The sequence below is a fragment of the Stegodyphus dumicola genome, chromosome 1, assembly GCF_044657685.1.
Source record: "Stegodyphus dumicola isolate Sdum_Otavi_A_Nest chromosome 1, ASM4465768v1".
NCBI classification, from domain to species: domain Eukaryota; kingdom Metazoa; phylum Arthropoda; class Arachnida; order Araneae; family Eresidae; genus Stegodyphus; species Stegodyphus dumicola.
Genome location: NC_140768.1, coordinates 166,675,733 through 166,694,786, shown reverse-complemented (window position 1 = coordinate 166,694,786; position 19,054 = coordinate 166,675,733). Strand labels below are relative to the sequence as shown.

At 31.8% G+C, this 19,054-nt stretch overlaps 1 protein-coding gene across 3 annotated transcripts in view; it reads right to left on the bottom strand.

Moving 5' to 3' along the window:
* The window catches only part of LOC118192107 (uncharacterized), a 243,404-nt gene that overhangs the window by 72,461 nt on the left and 151,889 nt on the right, over positions 1-19,054 (bottom strand). For all 3 annotated transcript variants that reach the window (XR_015042880.1, XR_015042879.1, XM_085822981.1), the window contains exons 14-15: positions 10,543-10,733; positions 6,113-6,293 (exon numbers count right to left, since the gene is read on the bottom strand). Coding sequence is in view for 1 of the 3 variants with exons in the window: in XM_085822981.1 (XP_085679107.1) it covers positions 6,113-6,293; positions 10,543-10,733 (372 nt within the window). In the remaining 2 variants the exon portion in view is untranslated. The remainder of the gene's footprint in view (positions 1-6,112; positions 6,294-10,542; positions 10,734-19,054) is intronic.

The following is a 19,054-nucleotide window of genomic DNA, read 5'->3' as shown; positions in this document are numbered from 1 at the left end:
CAGTGGGCTTTTGTCTGGTCACTTTTACATACGTTTTAATATTGAATTGTCCTTTCAAATTTTATAATTAATTATTTTTCAAATTAAATGTCTTAAAGAAGCTGTCTATAAGCTAAGTAACTAGGAATTTCTTACATGGGAATACTACTTATCAGGAGAAAAATCTTAATAACAGTAATAGGATATCAGCTCGGGATTAAGAAATAAAACCACACCTCATTTATGCATACAGTTTGTCTGGTCACTTTTACATACGTTTTAGTTTTGAATAATACATTTTAATATTGAATTGTCCTTCCAAATTTTATAATTAATTATTTTTCAAATTAAATGTCTTAAAGAAGCTGTCTATAAGCTAAGTAACTAGGAATTTCTTACATGGGAATACTACTTATCAGGAGAAAAATCTTAATAACAGTAATAGGATATCAGCTCGGGATTAAGAAATAAAACCACACCTCACTTATGCATACAGTTTAACTCTATAAATGCAAGAAGTTAAAAAAAGGAATCCTCAGTTAATTGTTTAGTGAAATTTTTCTTAGTTTTACAGAAAGTGAACTTTCTCTAGTAGATGATGCACTAGTGTTTTTTACAACAGTTTTAGACAATGGTCTCAAAACACAAATTGCACGTGAGCTGAATACTCAATCTGAGAGCTGCTGAGGGCCAGAAAATTTTGTTATAGCAATTTAAAAACATTTTAATAATACAAAAGATGAATGAATAAAAATATTAATTAAGTAAAAGAAGAATAAAAGTAGAAGAAGAATCAAAATCTGTTAATGAAGTGATGAAAGCTGTTCTGGAATTTGTTACAGCAGAGATGAAAGCTCTTCAAGATAAGACTGAAACAGGTCAAAACGAAATAGAAAGAGAAATTACCTGCATAATAGAAAACAAATTTGAGAATAAAAATGGCAGAATAAGACAGGGTTGAAACTAGGGTTGCAGAAACTAAGGAAAGAGGTCCTTCTATCAAAAAACAAATCAAAGAAAGAGTTTCTGCCGTTGGCCAGAGAACTTAAGCGTTTAATGAAGTGCGTTGCAACAGCAGCAAGCAATTCCAAGGGTTTTAAATATTTACCCATGCCTTCTCGTCTCTCTCTAAAGCTATCCACATATGATAGTAAGACCTTGTAGAAAGCATATGGCACAATTTTCTACAGAGGGCAGATGCAAATGGATGAGATTCGCAGCCTGAAAGCCTGTCATTTCGGTGCTTCTCAGAGAGCAGATGCAGCGGAAGAGAAGGACTCTTCCTAAAAAACAAAGGTCAGATTTTAAAGACTACAGGAGGCATCAGGTGAAATTCCACCAACAGAAGCCCATGGAAACACTCCAGATGCTCGAGATTGATTTTGAAAGGATGGCTCATCTCGTCTTTCTGGACTGCCCATCAGAAACAAAGGAAACCCTGTCCTTGCCGTACTTCATGGATGGAAACCAGGATCCTGAGACAGAAAGCCCTGCAAATGACAGATGTCAAGGATTTAAAAAGTGCTCTGCTGTATGCCATCAAATTCAAGACAGCCCAGCAAACAACTCTTAGAAACCACCACCCATTCAGAGCTCTCAAGTCCAGGAGCAAGAGAGTCAAGTAACTGCTTGTCTAGATGATTTAACTAGACAAGTCAAAGCATTGATACACAACAGAAATTAAAAGAAACCTACCCGTAAGTTCGGGAACTGCAGTGCTGAAGACCACGTACGAAGAAACTACAGAATTCCCCATGGCATGGAAGCTAAGACTGTACTCAGCCAGAAGAAGGGAAACTAATTAGCGGCAATCTCACTGGGCAGAGGTTGTCAGATAATGAGAAACCCCATTTAAAAGTGCTTCAGATTTCTAGAATGACTTGTGGCAGTAATGGATTCTTCATCATGGGACATATCAACGGTGTCCTTGCAATATGGCCGTTGATACAGGAGCCAATATTTCCATCATCTGGAAAGGTCTGACTCGAGGACTGGAAGGTAAACTCATCTGCATGCCACAATGCAGTAACCTCCAGACTATGTCTGGGGACATGATAAATAGCGACATAAAATTACATGTTAATATCATGTCTGGAAGTTCCCTTTACCATCACACAACGTATGTAGCAAATTAATACAGGTCCTTGCATACTTGCATTGGACTTCAAAAGGAAATACAGCTTTTTCTTTGAATTAAAAAATAATGAACTGCATTCTGCCTCTGAGAACATAGCCCTATTTGGAATTAATCACGAAGGAGTTAAATCTGTTCATCAAATCAGCTCAAGACAATATCACAGTACAAGCAAAGAACAGAACTTTTACTTTCTGAATCTATAGCAGAAAACAGAAATTTCAAGTATGGTGTATTGGAATATCCCAAGAACTGTAACACCCATGAGGAGTACTAGTAGCTTCAGCATTCGTTGACTTATCAAAAATAGTTACAGTGAGAGTTACTACAGTCAGTCATAAAGCAAAAATCATTAGGAAAGGTGAAGTAGTTTCAGCATGTACCCCAGTGGCCAGTGTTAAACAAAACAGAAAACCTCTGGAATCCGAGTCTTTACAGAGCATTACATCGGAGTTATTGCAGGATACACAACTAAGCAATGAAGAGAAGTGTACTGCCAAACGTGTCATTCAAGAAGTTTTCTTCCGCTCAACTTCTGAGATAGGTCAAACTAGTTTGACACAGCACAGAACTGATATCGGGGATTATCCAAGACAGCTACAGATTGCTAAACAGGACGGGGTAAAAACTCTTTTAAAGACATTCACGAAAGCGATGTCATCGAGCCTTCAGCAAGTGCATGGACATCTCCCATTGTCCTCGTCAGAAAAAAAGACAGTTCAAACAGATTTGCATTGACTATCGCCAGTTAAACAAGGTTAAACTACCCCCTTTCTATAACTGATGATATTCTGGACACTCTTTTTGAAAACAAGTGGTTTTTGATAAGTGATAAGTGTTTCTCTGAATCCTGAATAAATAAATTCTCACATACACTTAAGGCTTGTTCAGGCTTGCCGCCAGATAGCGTACCGCTCGACACAGTCTCTGCAAGTCCTAAAATTCTGCTACCAAAAAAATGCCTCCCCGTATGTTCTAAATTCTCAAAATACCAAAAATTTTGTCTTTCATAAATTCTCCCACCTGGTGCGGCCATAGAAGCTCTGATGCCGGTTCTGGGTTTATGTTAATAAACAAATCAGTTACTCTTAATTCATACAGCACTAAATGTAATCTTTTGGCCTATCATTAATAAAATCTGCTTTTAGCATGTGGAAAGAAATTTTTCTTACATTTGTCCTCACCAACATTTCTTAACGCATGTAACTTAAATCTATAATCATCACCAAGCATAAAGTCAACATAAAAGATTACCATACTCTTTGTTATTCAATTACTAATATATATATATATATATATATATAATGTTGTATGAACTTAAATCTATTTAGTGCGAATACAAGTTATTATTACTTGCGCAATTGCTGCAAAGTTAGTCAATAATAATTTATTTCCTAAACAGTATTGATTAATTGATTATATTATCTCCTAAGTTTAATTAAAGTAGAATTATTTTAAAAGTGTGCATCCATACTGGTAAGTTATCCTAAACCTGAGAAGGCGGTATAAGTTGGATGACTGTCAGTTGAAAGATTTGTATATAGTGTAATTACTCAAATGTATATATTGTAAAAAGCTAATTGTCTTCAGACATATACTGTTACTATACTGTTACTAAAAAAATGGGCCAATTTCCTGCCTTTAGACTGTCTACTAGCTCTTGGATAGCGAAAATGCCTTTTTCCTTTCTTAAATTCTTAATCATTGCGACACGACAATTAGCCAGAAATTAATTAATTTCCATTCACTAGTATTTTTAAAAAAATCTTAACAGACGGTCTCTCTCAGATAAGAACTCCACAAAATACATCCCTCAAGAATTCAAAGTCCCACCCACTACCATAAATTTCTTCAACCAAGTCTTACCGACTGATATAATTCAAAGCCCCTACTGCCGCTAAGAATTTTCGGACACCCTACACTTCTGAGTCAGACACGAAGAGAACACACTGCCAACTCCCCCACTAGAAAGAATGTAAGTTACTTAATACCTTTCTGGCCTTTATATCTTCATGTACATTCACTGATCTTATTTATATTATTTTCTATTTTATTTTTATATTATTTTTATATTACTTTTATGTTCTCTGTGATTTGTTTTTGCAAAGTTTGCATTATTTATCTTTTTTATAATCTTCTATGTTTATTTCAACTTTACTTTGATTTCGATTTCATAATGACAATTTCCAATGTTTAATTTCTACAAATAATATAGTACTCAAATACATAAAGATGATAGTGTCGGGGACGATTACTCGAGTTTTACAAGATTTCTCTACAGTAATTGATTTTTACTCCAAATTGAATTGACTAAAATGCTTCATGAGAATCAGTTCTTTGAGTAACAACTATTCGCGGAAATATTTGGCCTGACTAGAATTGCCGGTTTGGCTTTAACTTATAACTCGAGTAAAGACGAAACACTTTCATATTTACGTATTTTTATCAATTATTGATCATTGAACGGGAGTTGGTTTGTTCCCCTTGAAAAGTCAACTAATTTCCGATCAATGACAATAATTACATGTTTTATTTTTTACTTTTACAATTGTAATATTATTCCTCGTGATGATTTAACTCCAGTCCCCGTTAAAACATTATTAACATTTTGCTTTCAAATTACTTCAAAACATCTTTCAAAATATAACTTACCAGTATGGATGCACACTTTTAAAATAATTCTACTTTAATTAAACTTAGGAGATAATATAATCAATTAATCAATACTGTTTAGGAAATAAATTATATATATATATATATATATATATATATATATATATAAAATTGTTTAGGCATTGCTGTATGAGTCATTACTTGAGCTGTCATGTGCTGATAAACATGCGGTGACGAAAGCAAAATATAATAAATAATGACTTGCCAGGTTGGCATCGGGGATAGAAAATATTAGTAGGTATAAAATTAATGATGTTTCTACGTAGAATGTTTCGGTTTGAGATATATGCCAAGCAGATACGCGGCTATGGAGCCAAATTATTGACCACACAAATTTATGCTAAAATTATTGTTTTTTTAATAATGAGGTCTTTCATTTAGTGCCAAAGAGAAATTAAGAATCAAGACTCTTCACATATTTTATTGTGGGGGAGGGAAATGAAATGCCCGTGCATAAAATATACCCCCCAAATAAGGGAAGGGAGTTGGTAGCTTTAAGGTCCAGATGTTAGATCATTCTAGATACTGAACGTTCGTATCTCGGATTTTGCACTGCACTACAAATATTTTCTTTTTATCTCTTAAATAAAACGCATCAAGGTATAACAAAAAGGAAAAATACTTAAAACTTTTTCAGAAAGACACTTTTGGATTTGTGACATGGAACATTTACCATATTTCATTTAGATCATAGGCCAAAAATGAGAAGTTCTGGTCATTCTCTCTTAGGGTAAAATCTCAGCAGCAATATAGCTATTTTTATGGATTTTTTCTTTAAACAAAAGCCACTGTTTTTCCACAATTCTACCACAGATACAGTCTTTGTTAAGTTTTATAAGTCTTTGTTACAATAATCAATAAACTTTATAATTCAAAATAGCATCCAAAGAGATATGCGATTCATGCACGATTTAACCGTATACATATATGGTGACTGTAATGCAGCAACTGTGCAGGCTTTACAAGAATAAAATACTTTATTGTAGGGAGTTAAAAGAATTGCACAGAAAATCCTATTCAATACTAATGAATTAAACAGAAAAGATTTATTCTGGGAGCATAAAATACTTCATATAATTCATAAATTTTTTTAGGTACCCACTTTCATCATTGAAAACTGTAAAACAGCACACTAGTTATAAATAAAGCATGCCATTATTTAACTGAATATGAAGGGGAAATTATATCTGCTGCATGTTTAATAAATTACAAAATAAATAAAAAAACACAAAATTCCTATCATTTCATGAGATAAAATTATAGAGATATATTTTTCAGCATATTCATATGTAAATATGAAGGTTAGTTTTCAGAAACTGTACTCACTGCACTTTTAAATTTCTGTAGTTCTATTTCTAGGATCTTCTTCTTACTTTCAAGTGATGCCACAGTAGTTTTTAAGCCTTCAACAATCACAGACATATGGATTCCTTTCTGCTTTTCTTTTTCTAAAGCTGTATGAAGCATTTTCACACTTTGCTGATACTTATTCAACTTTTCTTGGCATCTAGATATATATATATATATAAAGAGTAATAATCAAAATTTTAACAACATTAAATTTTCTGCAATACATAATTTTTAGACAATTTTAGAAATAAAAAATTTTAGTGCTCTAAAATACTTAAACAAACCTGGCTACAAATTCAGTTATACTGTAATGAAAGAAAGAACAAAACAAAAAGTTTCCTCAAAGTGACAATTTATTAAGTTTCTAAAAAGTTCCTTACAACTGTTAAGATGCAACTGCAGAATATTCAAACCAATTTCATCAAAATGACTCAACTGCCCAAATTTAAATACACTAATATCTCTCTTGACCACAATATCAAAATAATTAAAATTTCAACCTGTAAGAAATTTCTCATTATTCTTTCTTTATATGACATCGAAATAATTTCAAAAACACATACTGGCAAAACAGAAAGATAAAAAGAATACAGCAAAATTATGTTCCTTACAACTGTTAAGATGCAACTGCAGAATATTCAAACCAATTTCATCAAAATGACTCAACTACCCAAATTTAAATACACTAATATCTCTCTTAACCACAATATCAAAATAATTAAAATTTCAACCTGTAAGAAATTTCTCATTATTCTTTCTTTATATAACATCGAAACAATTTCAAAAACACATACTGGCAAAACAGAAAGATAAAAAGAATACAACAAAATTATGTTCCTTACAACTGTTAAGATGCAACTGCAGAATATTCAAACCAATTTCATCAAAATGACTCAACTGCCCAAATTTAAATACACTAATCTCTCTCTTAACCACAATATCAAAATAATTAAAATTTCAACCTGTAAGAAATTTCTCATTATTCTTTCTTTATATGACATCGAAACAATTTCAAAAACACATACTGGCAAAACAGAAAGTTAAAAAGAATACAACAAAATTATGCTGAAAGAAATTGACAAAGGAGTGTTAACTTTCATAAGCTGCACTGAATTATGTACTTTCAACCTGTAAGAAATTTCATTCTCATTATTCTTTCTTTATATGACATCGAAATAATTTCAAAAACATATACTGGCAAAACAGAAAGAAAAGAAGAATGACAACATGCACAAAATTATGTTGAAAGAAACTGACAAAGAAGTGTTAATTTTCATAAGCTTTGCTGAACTATGCATGCTTATGACAGTACACAATGTTAAGAAATTTTACGGCAGACGAAGTGAATTTTGTTTTATGTTTTCGCAAAAATCTTGTAATAAGCTGTTAGATAATCAAAATTATGTTATGCTATCACACTACGAAAAAACATTTTTGTTTCCTAATATATACTGTAAATTTCATTATGTGAAATGTATAAATAAGCTTATGTATTTTCGATTTTGAATCTTTTTATATTATTCATGCAAAATCTTTTTATACTATTCATTTAATTTTGGCCAATGGACCAAAAATATTACCACAAAAGTTCATATGCCAATATTTATTTCAACAGAAAGCTTTTTAAGACAGAAACAGTCTGTTCTAAAAAAAAATAATTCAATAAAATCTTATATGCAGGAGGGAGAAAAGTTCTATAGCTGCTGATTAAGAGAGATTTTACTTACGATTATTTGAAAGGAGCTCAATGTATTTTAAAACTTTTCAGAGGATCGCTTCCCACCATTTCCTTATTCTTAGAAATATACACAATAAATCCCGTTTTATGCATTATATATTATGAACATCACCAATACAAGTTATATTCTATGTTTAATGAAGAAGCATGGCACCTTTTCTTCGGCTACAAAAATTCAAGAACAAGCATTTATAATTTTTCTCTATCTCCATGGAATGCTAAAAGTAGCATAATTAAATAATAAAAAATCTGACATAGACACCCCACCTTGTATGGCCTATTAAATTACACACTTTTTGCTGCATTTCATTTAAACTTATTTCCTCGAATTTCATTATAGATATAGTTCTCATTCAATGAATTCAGTTCTGACTTTGCGGCAAAGCAAAAATACATAAAAACTTAAAATATCTTCATTAAAAATTGTAAAATACAGAAACACATAAAACACAAAATACAGTAAAACGATTTTCACAATGAAAATTAGGATAAAAAGAAGCAATTTGGCCAATGGGCAGCAAGAGGGCAGATTTTTTGTTGCACAAAACTGAAAGTTTACTCTTGGTCCCACTTGGCAAAAAGACAGTGAATGTGTAGAAACTCAATTCACTATTCAACTGAGTTTCAAATGTAAACAAATGGTGGTTTGTTAGGTGTAACTCGCCACTTAAAAACTTTGATATTATAATTAATTCTACAACTATGGCATGCAAATTAACTAAAGGCATAAAAACCATAACCAGAATCTAGAAAAACACAAAATTTAATTTCTTTTAAAGCAAAAAATGCACAATTTACCTATATATATAAGAATAAAAAAACTAATCTCACCAAGCCAGCTAAAAGAGTGGGAATATATATATATATTTTACATAAGACTGGTGCAGCCAATTGCAATGAAAAAGGGAGGTGCACAACTACATGTTATAGCAGTCCTATACACAAAGTTCTACGACTACACCTTCTTGGGTTACACAAGATACATACATAGGTATGTACAGATGTGAAAAAAAGCTCTTATCCGTTTTACCAAAAACAGACCTTTATTCTGTGCATAAATGCAAAAACATTGTTCAAATGGTTTCAAGAGCGGCTGAAATGGCATATTTTCATTGCAATATGATACCTAAAAATTTTCACGATTACTTCCTTTATTTTGTACAAGGTAGTAAAAAGAAACAGAGTTCCTTCCCAAATAATAATATACTCTTAAATATTGACTAAACCACATAATTTGTAATAAAAATATCCAGTAACATCTTGCTGAAAGCTTTCTTGTATTTGAGAGTTTCAATCACAATAAATAGTTTCCATTAACTAGAAGAGAAACACGGCAATACAAAATTTAAAACTAAATTAAAAAAGAAAAACAAAGAGAAAAATGTTTTGCAATTAAATATTTTAAAAATATATAAAATATTTTAGAATTAAATTTTTTTAATATAAAATATTTTTATAGAAAATTATTAATTTTAGAAAAAGTGCAGATTTTTGAATAAAACTATTAATTTTAATGTTTTAAGGACGATCAATCTGCCACTAAAAATCTAAGCTGATTTAAAGCTGACTTTTTGCCACATTTTAAATGTTTTAAGAGTTTCAAATTTCATTACTTTAAGAGATTTTCAATTAGTAAGTGGAATGCATATGAAGGATTCCAGCTATCACTGGAAGATATTCATAAAACTACAATGGAAGGCTAATTTCTGCCATTGATTCCATCACTAGTTTTTACAGATTGGTTTCCTTTTTTCATGTACTTTTATTATTGCTGGAAATCATCCGTAACTTCCAGACATTGCTAATTTACATACAAAGTAGGCAAAAGAGCTTCTTATTAATCAGAAATATGCATAGAAAATATCTGTGTTTCTAAAAAAACCTAACATTATCTTACAAATAAGAATTTCTGACTACCTTCCAGAACTGGATGTGTTACACAACAGAAGGCAGCACAGTGTCTTGTTAATGAAAAATAAGCATAGTAAATATCTGCGGTTTCAAATTCCTACATTTAATTTTTGATTATATATCTTTCTTATTTATACTTCTTTCTCAAATGGTTTCTTGAAAGATATATTTAGAGTTCTTTACTGTAGTTTAGGCAAATTTATAACAGCTAAGAGGGTTTTCTTCAAAAGAATTTATTTAATTTCATTAATTTATGTTATAAAACTCCAGCCCCCCCCCAAAAAAAAAGGATACACATGAAATATTTCCTTTTACCCTACTGCTTGCTCTCATGGTCTAAACTGCCAGCACATCCAGGTAGGAGTCAGAAGATTCAGAGTTCCAATCTCAGCAAGATACAGTAGATTTTTTTTTCATCCTTTCCACCCCTACTGATCTCATTTCTCTCTCCTCAGTCAAAAATATGATGGAATATAAATCCTCCCATCTACATATCATTTCTCTCTCCTCGGTCAATCTTTAATGGTACAAGGTATTTTATTCTTCCTAACTGTAAGCTCATGTAGTGTAACTCATAGAATATCCAGCTAGTATCCGTTAAGATCCAAAGTTTGAATCTCAGCAAGAGATTTGAAATTAGTTAGTATTTTATGTTTTCAGCTACAAATAAATACCTAATAGCTCTACATAGACACTCATGATCCAAGTTAGTATCAACAAAACTCTGTAGAAGTACTAAAATCATTAATAAACCTACTTTTTAAAAAGCTCTTCTTTTTCATTATCACTTTTTACAAGCAAAGTTTTCACAAGCGAATACTTGTGCTGCAGTTTTTCTTTCTGAGCTTGGTAAACAGTAGCCATTTTTGCTTTATTTAATGCTTCTACTAATTTTCCTTTTAATTCATGATACCCCTTAAGAAGAGAATCGTCAGTGGACAACATATCCTGTAAAATATTAAAAAAGACAATGAAACATAACCATTATGATTAATGAATACAATATTTTATACTATAATAACCCATTCAAAGGAAAATGTTAAAAAATGCAGAAAAACAACACATTACAGGCATAGAAATTCCTATATGGCTTTTTAACGACATTTCCCCCATTCTAATCTTCAATGTCTGCTTTAAATAATATTTTTTACTTACGAGTAACTTTCATTGTTTCATGATGAAAGTAAACAAATGGTTGGCTAGCTTATCATAGGAAATCACATAAGAAATATCTATCTCATGAAGGGTACCTCCACGGACGAACCTGTAAAATAACTTGTAGAAAACATAATAAAAACCCATGCACCATGTTCACTAGGAATCAAACTATGATAAACTATCAAATGACATTCAGTGGTTTTTATCTAGAGATGAGCAAAAAAATACTACACAAGGAAATTCTTCTTCTTAAAAATTATTAATAAAAGTTATGCATGAGCCATTTATCTCATCTCTCTGTGGATGGTCAGCCAATCAGGTGCATCTTTACCATGGTCAAGAACCAGCAGGAGCGACAGACCAGCAGTTAAATGTTTGCCACGGAGTAGAAACGTGCTTGTTAAGTAGATACTGAAGGAGCCATGTTTGCTGCACAATAAACAGGGTTCGTACACATTTCTGCACACGGAAATTAAGGACTTTTAAGGACCATTAATGAAAAAATTAAGGACCTATGAGCAAAAGGGAACTGAATAAATTCAATTGAAGATATTAACTATGCCTGAATTTCACTTTTGTAATAGCATCCTAAAAACAAAATAGATCACCAAGTATTATTACTAAACATGAATTAATTATTATAATTGTTATAAGTTTGAGAATAAAATAACTTTATGCAATTTATCAAGTAACATTAAATATTTTACACATATAATAGTTGGTCATATTTGAAAGAAGATAAGCGACATTTACATTTTACTAACAGTTATCTTTATGTTGATTTTTTTATGTCTCATTTTTGTTACATACTTGGTCAATCTAGAGGTTTACTAAATAAGCAGGTAGATTTTATGTCAAACAGCATAGGTTAAAATGAGAAATAAGAACAAAATCAGCATAATTCATAACAAAAGACTGAATGTTGTCACCGCAGCAGTTTGTCTAGAGAGAGAGCTGCTGATTAGAACAAACCTGAAAGGCTTGATGTATTCAAGGTTGGCAAGTGTTGAAAGTTAGTCAGGCTCTGTTTGATGCAGTTAGTGCCGTAGCTTCGTGTACAGTTCCAGGGGTTCTAACACAGTTAATATACTTTAAGTTTCCAATAAGCCATTAAAGCACCAGAGGTGATAAGTTGTTTTTTATTTTTTATTTTAAGTCTCAGTAGATGCATAGAATATGTTTTACTTGAATGTTTACATTTTTATATTTTACCTTGTGACCACCGTGAGTATTAATGAAAGGCAATAACTCGCTTTAATATGCAGAGATAATTTTTAAGGGTAAGCAGTTAGTTATAAATAATTAAATTAGGCAGTTTGATAACCTTAGTAATTATGGATTTACATGACCACTATTAAATTTTATTTTTTAACAATATTTGTTAAAAAAAGCCCTATTAAAATTAAAACATAATAAAATTTCACAGTCTAAAATACATGTAATTTATGACACAGATTCTTAAATCATATTAAGATAATTACACAATAAAAGCTACAAACAACAACAGGCAACAAAATATTTATTTTAATTGTTGTCATTTTAATTAGAAGCCTTCACAGACATTTTGGCTAGTTTATATCGATTTCCTTGTCTCTTAAGCATCTTTTCAAACAATTAGAGATTTGTCTCAATATGCAAACCAATGCTCTCGTTAGTTTCTGTGTGATGTTATCTCCTAACTTGTCAACCTCTCCACAATGTACCTATGAGGGTTTTAACTGATCTGGTAAAAGTTAAATAGTCCAAAACCCCCTAACAGACGTAAAGCATATTATTGCTATGTCTGAAATTAACTACAATATCAGACAAAGATTTAAATAAGCCTCTAATTTAAAAAGACCTTAGAACATAAAGGCATGTTCTGATGCTAATAAAATCAATTACAGCTCACGGTGACGCAATTAAACAAGAACTGTCAAATTCAAACTAATAATGTGGACTATTTAATCTGGCTCAATAATTCTATCATATGAGGAAATAGAAATGGGAAATTATAGTAAAGGTTGAAATCATAAATAATCGGGTAATTTACATAATAATAACTGCACATATCTTTGAAGAATAATTTTCTTTATGTATTCAGTTTCTTTCTTCAACACGTTTCCTTTTCATTTTAGAATTTTTGGATTTCATTAAGGATTTCTGTTATTCTAAAAAACACTAAATGCATTTAGAATGCACAGAAAAAGCGGCTAATTTTATTTCTTTAGTAATATGAACATTCAGAAGCAATATGAAATATATATAGTAAAGGCCGGTTACAGAGCTGATGTGGCAGAACTTCTAGAATTTAATGACACACCAAACAACAAAAATCTAGAAGTGGCAAAACTTAGAATTTAGAGAAAGCATTGTAAGAAGAATTTAGAAAGGCACTAGGCAGCAGAATTTAGGATCCACAGAGATTGCATCAGGTGGGAAAATGCCTAGTGCCAGCTATGTGTATGACGCATTAAGAAATGAATTTTTTAAAACTGTAAGTTTTCAATTTCTTTATTAATAAAAAAATCCCTTTCTATAATGCCTGCCCATGTGATATGATCCGAAACATTTTTGATATTTTCCATGCTTCTGTCTAGTAAAAAGTAGAGAAAATAAAGAGAAGATAAACATTCTAGTATCAGAAGTAAAACATTCAAATATTATGTTTTCATTGTTCTTCCAGATGTTCTCCAAAAATTAAGAAATTCATTGCAAACTTTCTGTAAAATACATCCATTACGTGTTGATACCATGGTGACATTTTTTGTTTTTTCACATATTTCTCGAATCTTCTAGAATCGTGGGTCTATAAATCTTGCCTTCAAATCCTTCTAAACTTTCCAAGCTGCAATGTCTAAAATCCTAAAGAAAAATTATCCCTACCAATTCTGTAACAGTAAAAAGCCAAAAATATTTTTTTGGGAAAAAAAAAAAAAAGAGATGGGGAAAAGTGTACAATTAATTTTATAGAGAAAAACTGGTGCATACTATGAGACAATTACATGGGAAAAACTCTGGAAAAAGTGCAGAATCGCCGACTTCTTGGCACGTTTTTAAAAATTGCACATACTTGGTATCCATTTACACATTAACCTATTTTCACTTAAAAAAAATATCCCAGAATTGCACAAAAATGTCATTGCACACTCCTTTGACTTAATCCATGTACACATCGACCTATTTTTACTTAAAAAGTCAAAGAATTTTTACAAAAATCCAATTCTTCTTACTCTTGTGAAAAGCAGCAAACAACTAAGTGGGTGATTCTGCCCTTTAGCAAAAACTCTTACTATGAAAAAATTGAAAAGAAGATATTTTTAATTAATTACATAGCTAATTTTGCTTTTGCTAAACATTTTGCGAAACGTTTATCTAAAATTGAATTTGAATTATATTACCTCCATTTAAAAATTGCTAATTCCACTGAAAATTTTCCCCCTTTTGAACATACTGGTCTAGAACCGATACCATTTGTCAACGGCATAAAAATGTGCTTATTTCTAAATTCCTTAAACTCACACACCAGTCGGATAGTCCCAACTAACTAGCTGATCTTCCCACTATAAACGTTAACCCCATCGTTAATATCTCCAATAGGAATCTTTAGGAGGATCAGTTAAAAGTATTAAAATATAATTTCAACTTTTCAAAGACATCTAAACCTTCAATTCCTCAAATCATCGGCCCTATAGAGAAAGCCTTTAAATTCTCCAAAATTTCGGAAACGCAGAAGGATACAATCCGCCACCTAATTACTCATAACGTTAATTTTAACAACAAATCTTTGGGTTTGAATCTTAGCAAAAAGGAAAATGAGATCTTACGTGAAATTCATTCTGATACTACTATCATTATCTCTAAAGCTGATAAGGTCGGAGAGATCGGTGTTATGGACAAACACACATATATTACTGAAGTCTCTAAATTGATAAATGAAGGCCCATACTGCTTGATCCCTAAAGATCCTTCAACTTCGGACCTCACGAAAGTTAAAAGTGCTATTAAATCTTCCCACATTTTGCCAACTCAGTTGAAGAAATCACTTATTCCACCTATTACTAATTGCGCTAGACTTTATGCTCTTCCCAAAGTCCACAAAACCGGTATTCCTTTTTGACCAATTGTTTCCAACATAGGTACTGCTTCATATCCTTTGGCCAAATATTTAGTTTCCAGATTTTCTCCTCTACTTGCTAACAATATTCACACTATAAAGAATTCTGTTGAAGTCATTGATAAACTTAAAAATATTTCTCCACTTCGTTCCATTATGGTTTCATTTGATGTCAAATCACTGTTTACTAATGTTCCAGTCGAAGGAGCACTAAATTGTCTTGAAACTAGGCTTCGGGAATTTCACTTCACACATACTGAAATTAATGAGTTGGTTTCGTTTACTAAAGTTTCTCTAAGTCAAACCCACTTTGTTTTCCAAAATGCATATTTTCGTCAAGTTGAAGGATTGGCTATGGGTAATCCTCTCAGTCCGGTACTTGCTGACATTTATATGCACTATTTTGAGATGAAATTATTTGATAAACGAGCCATCACATGGGCGAGTGAGTAATGGTTTCGGTGCATTATGCCTCATAAAGACACGAGCCCAAATAAAGTGAATGACTTAAAAACTGGGTGCACGAAATACATATTGCTAATATGAGCTGATGTGGGGTACCAGAGACATTTCTCTCATTGCCTCACACAGTTTCTGTAAAAACGAAATCAGGTCAACAGAGTTAAAAACTTGAGTGGACTGCAAAAACTCTGAGGGAAAGCAAATGATAGTTCCGTATACCATCCCCCACGCAGGTTCTACCCAGATCTTGTTCGTGTGTCAACTGAAGACTGAGAAATAGCATTGATTAGAAGACTCATCATTCACTAAACATTATTACGGTGAATCGACATTCAACTCAGCACTCAAATCTCTCAATTAATCCATTCACTATAAATGATATGGAGGAGTCCAAAATTCATGAAAACTAAGACATCTACTAAGAGCAGAAGACATGCAGGACTCAAATTATCAGCCCTGATCAATACTTACGTTAAGGGGAACTCCAACCTAGCAATCCAGTGAGTGAAAAACGTTTAAGCGACAGTTTCAGTCAAATATCTTTCACTGGTGTTGCTTCTAGCCATCAGGAGAACCGGTCAATGAGAGTTAAAAGGCAGGAGTATACTTCTAATTGTAGCAGGGGCAAGACTATATCCAGGGTTCGTACACATTTCTGCACACGGAAATTAAGTACTTTTAAAGACTTTTAACGACCATTAATGAAAAGAATTAAGGACCTATGAGCATATGGGAACTGATTAATTCAATTAAAAATATTATTCTAGGCCTGAATTTCACTTTTTTAATACCATCCTAAAAATAAAATAGATCAATAAGTAGTATGCATTATTACCAAACATAAATTAATTAACCTAATTATTAATAAGTTTGAGAATAAAATAAACTTCATGCAGTTTATCAAGTAACATTAAATATTTTACAAGTAGCATTTATAATAGGTTGCACATATTTGAAAAAAAATAAGTGACGTTTACGTTTTACTAATAGTAGCTTTATGTTGATTTTTTTATGTCTTATTTTGTCACATACTTGGTCAGTCTAAAGCAGAGGTTCTCAACCGGTGGTACGCAAGAAAAAATAGGTGGTACACAAAGAAGCAAAGTATTTTTAACTATTTATTTCAAAAATTAAAACCCCAACATCCTGATTGAGTTTTTTCCTCTAACACTCGTAAATTGATGCGATCTGAGCTTTGTTCAAGAGTGGTGGTGGTAGTAGTACTTTCGTGATAAAGGTTTTCAATTTTTATTCAGATGGTACACATTAGTCAAAAGGTTGAGAACCGCTTGTCTAGACGTTTAGTAAATAGCAGGTAGATTTTATGTCAAACGGCATAGGTTGACAGGACTTGTGTTTCTCGTGATTTGCTTTGGAAACATGGAATGCCCTGAATAAGAATAGGGAGCTAACTCAAGCTATGTTCAAGATTTGTGTATAACAAACGACACAAGCAGGAAGGGTACACGAAACCCTTATTTTCAATACTTTACAGGCACTTCTGAATTTCGGAATAGAGAGACCAACCACTTGTATTCTGAACGCAAGAATATAAAACTACTAACTAAAACTCTAACTAAAAGCTAACTTTGAATTAGTATACAAATGCCTAGCACTAAGACTGGCCTTTATTTAAAAGGTACATATGTAGTACGCCGAGTGTTTGCAAATTTCAAGAGGACTAAACCTCTGGCCTTAAAAGCAACCACCAACCGAGTGAAAACTCGTAAAACTGCACTGGCAAGCGGCTTGCTACCTAAAACTCCTTCTCTCTCCCGCTTGGCAAAAAGCCACAACATAAGTACTTGGGCGTTAGCAAAACAATATGCATCAACAAGTTAATGCATTTAATTCTGGCCGGAAGTAGAAAATAAGAAGTGATAGTACAGTTTTAAAATAAACGTTAGTAAAACTTAGGATCCTTACAAGGTTAAAATGAGAAGTATCATCATCAGCATCATTCATAATAAAAGACTGAATGTTATCACCACTGCTGCTTGTCTAGAGAGAGACCTGCTGATTAGAACAAACCTGAAAGGCTTGATGTAGGCACGGTTCACAAGTGTTAAAAGTTAGTCAGGATCTTATGCAGTTAGTGTCATAGCTTCGTGTAGAGTTCCAGGGATTGTAACCCAGTTAATATACTTTCAGGTTTCAATAACCCATTAAAGCACCAGATGTGATAAGGTGTTTTGTATAAAGTCTCACTAGATGCAAAGAATAAGCTTTACTTGAATTTCTACATTTTTGTGTTTTATCTTGTGACCACAGTGAGTATTAATGATAGGCAATAACTCGCTTTAATATGTAGAGATAATTTTTAAGGGTAAGCACTTAGTTATAAATAATTAAATTAGGTAACCTTAGTCATGGATCACTATTAAATTTCATTTTTTAACAATATTTGTTAAAAAAGCCCTATTAAAATCAAAATCTAATAAAATTTCACAGTTGAAAATAAATGTTATTTATGACCCTGATTCTTAAACGATATTAGAATAATTACACATTAAAAGCTACAAAGCATTTATGTTTTGTAACAACAACACTTAACAAAATATTTATCAGTCATTTTAATTTGAAGTCTTCCCAAACATTTTGGCTAGTTTATACCGATTTCCTTCTCTTTAAGCATATTTTCTAACAATAATTAGAGATTTGTCTCAATATGCAAACACCAATGCTCTCGCTAGTTTCTGCGTGCTTTATCTCCTAATTTGTCAACCTCTCCACAATGTACCTATGAGGGTTTACTTGATCTGGTAAAAGTTAAATAATCCCAAACCCCCGATAGACGTGAAGCAAATTATCACTATGTCTGAAAGTAACTACAATATCAGACAAAGGTTTCCATACGCCTCTTATTTGAAAAGAACTTAGAACAAACATAAACGCATGTTCTGATGCTAACAAAGTCAATTATAGCTCACAGTGATGTAATTAAACAAGAACAGTCAAATTCAAACTAAAAAGGTGCTAGTGGTAAAAAATTATACAATTTAATTTTAATTTAATCTGGCTCAATAACTCTATCATATGAGGAAACAGAAATGGAAAATTATAGTAAAGGCTGAAATCATAAACAATTGCATAATTTACATAATAATAACTGCACATATCTTTGAAGAATAATTTTCTTTATGTATTCAGTTTCTTTCTTCAGCGTGTTTCTTTTTCATTTTAGAATTTTTGGATTTAATTAAGGATTTCTGTTTTTCTAAAATCACTAAATGCATTTAGAATGTATAGAAAAAGTGAATAATTTAATTTCTTTAGTAAAATGGAATTCAGAAGAAATATGAAATATATATACGGTAAAGGCTGGTTACAGAGCTGATGTGGCAGAATTTTTAGAATTTAGTGACACACCAAACAACAAAATCTAGAAATGACAAAACTTTTAGAATTTAGACAGGCATTGGAAGCAGAATTTAGAAAGACACTATGCAGTCGAATTTAGGATCCACAGAGATTGCATCAAATGGGAAAATGTGTATGATGCATTAAAACATATTAGTTGGATCTTTTAAATTGCAAGTTTTCAATTTCATTA